This window comes from Diachasma alloeum, unplaced genomic scaffold, assembly GCF_001412515.2.
Source record: "Diachasma alloeum isolate Michigan unplaced genomic scaffold, Dall2.0 Dall_scaffold_00274, whole genome shotgun sequence".
Lineage (NCBI taxonomy): Eukaryota > Metazoa > Arthropoda > Insecta > Hymenoptera > Braconidae > Diachasma > Diachasma alloeum.
Window position 1 is genome coordinate 438,631 of NW_021680413.1, and position 4,869 is coordinate 443,499.

Here is a 4,869-nt window from a genome sequence, read left to right on the forward strand (position 1 = left end):
CTGTGGTGAGATGTGAATTGGACAGCGTACGAACAGATACTGATGAAATTGACGGGGGAATGCATAGTAAGACCTAAACCTGGTAAACATCGTGGGCGCGGGAGTAGAAGACATCAGCCAATGGGCGGACGCTCGTGCAGGAGGAGGGGATGGAACAGAACGAATCGCTTCATTACTCTATTTCCTCTTTGAGACGGAGGAAATGGCGGTAATACAAGAAATTGCGTTACCTTCTCTTCGAACATACAAAACACGAAATTCGATTTATGTAATAGAAAAAATCGAATTTGTATTGCATGATTGCTATACGAAACTTTTCATAACACAAAAATGATAAACTCAATAATCTTCGATTGGTATAGGTATAGCTCCAAGGGATTAAGTCCTAATGTAGCGCCTCGCTACATCCTAACTGAGGAGACAGTCTGACGTCACCCTCAGACATTTAATATTTCGTTGCTGTCCTCTCACGGATATACCAACACAATAATAGAGGATTACATTTCGCGCCTCTACCGAATTATTCTATCGCGGCGTCCTATCGTACAGGAGCCGTTGGCAGTTGATCGGCATCCATTGTATCGAGCGCAACTGAGTATCAAATCAATATTCATTGTACTTGTTGAGACTGACGCTTCGATGAATGAATATATTATTGAATTGTTTATTCGTTTAGTAGTGATTTGTTACTCCCGACCATCGCAAATCCTACATTGGTGACCCCGACGTGATTTTCGCGTTTAATTAATTAATTAATTCAAAGGGAGTGCGGCAGTGCAACAAGTGCCTCGCGAGTGCGCGTGCCTTTACAACGGAATTTTTTTTTCTCATATCTCGCGCGTTTATTTTACTCTGTTACCGGTTGTTAACGTCGCGAGCATTTTTACCAGGCAGCGGCTGTCGTCGCGAGTGCATAAAATTAATCTAAATTTGCAAATTAACACATAACATTTTTCGCGCGTGGCTTTATTTTTCAATGCCCAATATGGCGTCGTGGGGGGTCTCGATTTAGCGTCGTTGAGTCGGTGGAAAATCGATTCTCGGCGTCTTCCTCATCGTTATACGCCCCGCCCATAACGCGCGCGCACACCCTTTCGGGTAATTGCGTTTACCCTCAATGATGTTCGCGATGATATTTTCCGCTCTACCTGTTCTCCCGCGTTTTCTCTCGCGGCAAGTGAGTGAACAAGTAGGGATACTTGAGGGTTGGTCGTCCGTCTCTCTCTATCTCGCTGGCACATTGCGGAGCACCCTATAGACGCTGTGCTGTGCTGGTGTATGTGAAGACTTTAACGACTTCGCAAGAGTGACAACACGTGCTAATTTTTTTTTTTTTTGATTGAGATAATTAATCATTTTGTTAAATTTATCGATTACCGCGATTTTTTTTCGGTAAATAATTGTCAAGTGATTTCCGTGGTTCATGATGCCGGGTGTCCAGGAGCTCGCCACAGACAACGCATTTTTAGCAGCTGCAGCCGTGATGCAACCTAAGCTCGTCGCAAGGCCATTCAATCCTGATAGACCTCAGCTGTGGTTTGCTCAACTGGAGACCCAGTTTACCGATCTTGGAATAGTGACGGTGATCCATAAGTATAATAAAACTGTTCCGCTAATTGATATGGTCTATGCAGCAGAGGTCGAGGATCTCATTATTGCTAGACCAGTTAATANATGAATGAATATATTATTGAATTGTTTATTCGTTTAGTAGTGATTTGTTACTCCCGACCATCGCAAATCCTACATTGGTGACCCCGACGTGATTTTCGCGTTTAATTAATTAATTAATTCAAAGGGAGTGCGGCAGTGCAACAAGTGCCTCGCGAGTGCGCGTGCCTTTACAACGGAATTTTTTTTTCTCATATCTCGCGCGTTTATTTTACTCTGTTACCGGTTGTTAACGTCGCGAGCATTTTTACCAGGCAGCGGCTGTCGTCGCGAGTGCATAAAATTAATCTAAATTTGCAAATTAACACATAACATTTTTCGCGCGTGGCTTTATTTTTCAATGCCCAATATGGCGTCGTGGGGGGTCTCGATTTAGCGTCGTTGAGTCGGTGGAAAATCGATTCTCGGCGTCTTCCTCATCGTTATACGCCCCGCCCATAACGCGCGCGCACACCCTTTCGGGTAATTGCGTTTACCCTCAATGATGTTCGCGATGATATTTTCCGCTCTACCTGTTCTCCCGCGTTTTCTCTCGCGGCAAGTGAGTGAACAAGTAGGGATACTTGAGGGTTGGTCGTCCGTCTCTCTCTATCTCGCTGGCACATTGCGGAGCACCCTATAGACGCTGTGCTGTGCTGGTGTATGTGAAGACTTTAACGACTTCGCAAGAGTGACAACACGTGCTAATTTTTTTTTTTTTGATTGAGATAATTAATCATTTTGTTAAATTTATCGATTACCGCGATTTTTTTTCGGTAAATAATTGTCAAGTGATTTCCGTGGTTCATGATGCCGGGTGTCCAGGAGCTCGCCACAGACAACGCATTTTTAGCAGCTGCAGCCGTGATGCAACCTAAGCTCGTCGCAAGGCCATTCAATCCTGATAGACCTCAGCTGTGGTTTGCTCAACTGGAGACCCAGTTTACCGATCTTGGAATAGTGACGGTGATCCATAAGTATAATAAAACTGTTCCGCTAATTGATATGGTCTATGCAGCAGAGGTCGAGGATCTCATTATTGCTAGACCAGTTAATACCCCATTCCAAATATTGAAGAATGAATTAATTCGATGTTTTACCACATCAAGGTCAATGAATTTATTACGACTGCTGGACAATGAGAATCTTGGAGATCGTACACCCTCGAAGCATCTTAGGCATTTAAAGGCTCTGGTTCCAGGTATCGATGAGGAGGTCTTAAAGACACGCTGGCTGTCTCACCTTCCGGAGCAGACTAGAGCGACGCTTGCTGCCCAGGATGACGCTTCGTTGGAGAACCTGGCGAAACTGGCTGATGGGGTCCATGAGGTCTTTCAACCTCCTCAGACTGCAGCTATTTCGGCCTCGTCGGGTAATGTGGTCAACTCTGCGCTTCGTGATGAGCTGGAGAGTTTGAAGGCTACATTCGCTGCGATGTAGCTGCGTGAGTCGCGTTCTCGCTCAAGATGGTCACCCAATGGTCGCAACAATTCTCGCAGACGCTCCAATTCTCGAAAGGTATTAAACAACTCCAACGCTTGCTGGTATCATTTCAGATTTAGTGACAGGGCACGAAAGTGCCTTCCGGGTTGTCAGTACCAGGGAAATTCCAGGGAGAGTCGTTAGCGATGGAACGCAGCTCTTTATTAACATCCCGTCGCCTCTTTGTCACCGACAGGTCCACCAAGGCACAGTACCTAGTGAATACCGGTTCCGATGTTTCAGTGTGTCCTCGCCGGGTGCACTCTCGGAAAAAGGACGCGTCTGGTTATCAGCTGTTCGCAACCAACCACACTCTGATCAATACTTCTGGCTACATACTGATCCTGCTCGATCTTGACCTACGCAAGGAAATCAAGTGGCGTTTTGTTGAAGCTGACGTTTCGAGGTACATTACTGGCGCTGACCTGCTGCATCATTACGGTCTTCTGCCTGACCTCAAGAATCAACGACTTATTGATAGCACCACTGGTCTCTCAACAGATGGACAGCTGGTTAAATTCGACTCGTTCTCAGTCAGACTCCAGACGATTGAAGAGGATTCATCTTACGTAGCCCTACTGAAGAAATTTCCTGCCATAACGAAGCCGGAGGGACTCCTTCGAAACACCAAGCATATGACGCAACACCACATTAGGACTACTCCCGGCCCACCAGTATCGGCCAGACCAAGACGTTCGCTACCAAATAAGCTCGCTATAGCAAAGGCTGAGTTTTCGAATATGCAGAAGCTCGGCATCGCTAGGCGCGGTCAGGGACCATGGTCTTCGGCTCTTCATTTGGCTCCTAAGAAAAACGGAGAATGGAGACCGTGTGGTGATTACCGGGGCCTGAATGATCAGACGATCCCGGACAAGTATCCCGTTCACTATCTTGAGGATTTCGCCGCAAATATTTACGGATCCACGATATTTTCGACTATTGATCTCGTGAAGGCGTTTAATCCAGTTCCGATAGCAGCTGAAGACATCCAGAAAACGGCCATAATAACTCCTTTTGGGCTATTCGAGTTCCCGTTCATGACTTTCGGTCTGCGCAACGCTGCTCAGACGTTTCAGCGTTTAATCGATGAAGTCACAAGGGATCTGCCGTTTCTATTTCCGTATATCGACGATATTCTCGTCGCCTCTGAGACACCTGAGCAACATCTAGATCATCTGAGGCAACTGTTCCAACGTTTGGAGGATTTCGGTCTGGTGGTAAATGTAGCGAAGTCTGTCCTTGGCAAACCGGAGGTGGTTTTCCTTGGGCATACCATCAACGCACAAGGGATCAAGCCCCCTGCGGACCGGGTAAGAGCGATTCTCGAATATCCAATACCTTCTAACGTTAAGTCTCTTCGCAGATTTCTTGGTGCTCTCAATTTTTACAGAAAGTTTATTAAAGGGGCTGCAGAAATTCTCGCTCCTCTCAACGCAGCACACAGGGGACCTGCCGTTAAACGAAAGCATCCGGTGGATTGGACACCGGAGATGGAGACTGCTTTCGATGCAAGCAAAAGGGCACTGGCTGAAGCCACTCATCTGTCACATCCGAACGTGCACGCTGAGTCGGCTGTGTTCACCAACGCATCGGATCAGGCAATTGGCACTGTCCTTCAATAACGACATCAGGATGGTTGGCAGCCACTCGCCTTCTTCAGCAAGAAGCTTGCTCTCTCCGAACGTCATCATGCGACTTACGATCGAGAGTTAGAAGCGATTAACGAGCCGATCATCC

At 46.6% G+C, this 4,869-nt stretch overlaps 1 protein-coding gene across 1 annotated transcript; it reads left to right on the plus strand.

Annotated features, from left to right (window-relative positions):
- The first annotated feature begins 2,460 nt into the window (after nucleotides 1-2,460).
- LOC107037940 lies at nucleotides 2,461-3,090 on the plus strand. The gene has a single exon (XM_015256775.1). It carries the CDS (start codon nucleotides 2,461-2,463, stop codon nucleotides 3,088-3,090), a length of 630 nt encoding a protein of 209 aa, XP_015112261.1.
- The last annotated feature ends 1,779 nt before the right edge of the window (nucleotides 3,091-4,869 follow it).

Excerpts from the sequence above, each read along its gene's own strand:
- LOC107037940 (XM_015256775.1), top strand. The coding sequence starts at position 2,461 with ATGCCGGGTGTCCAGGAGCTCGCCACAGACAACGCATTTTTAGCAGCT.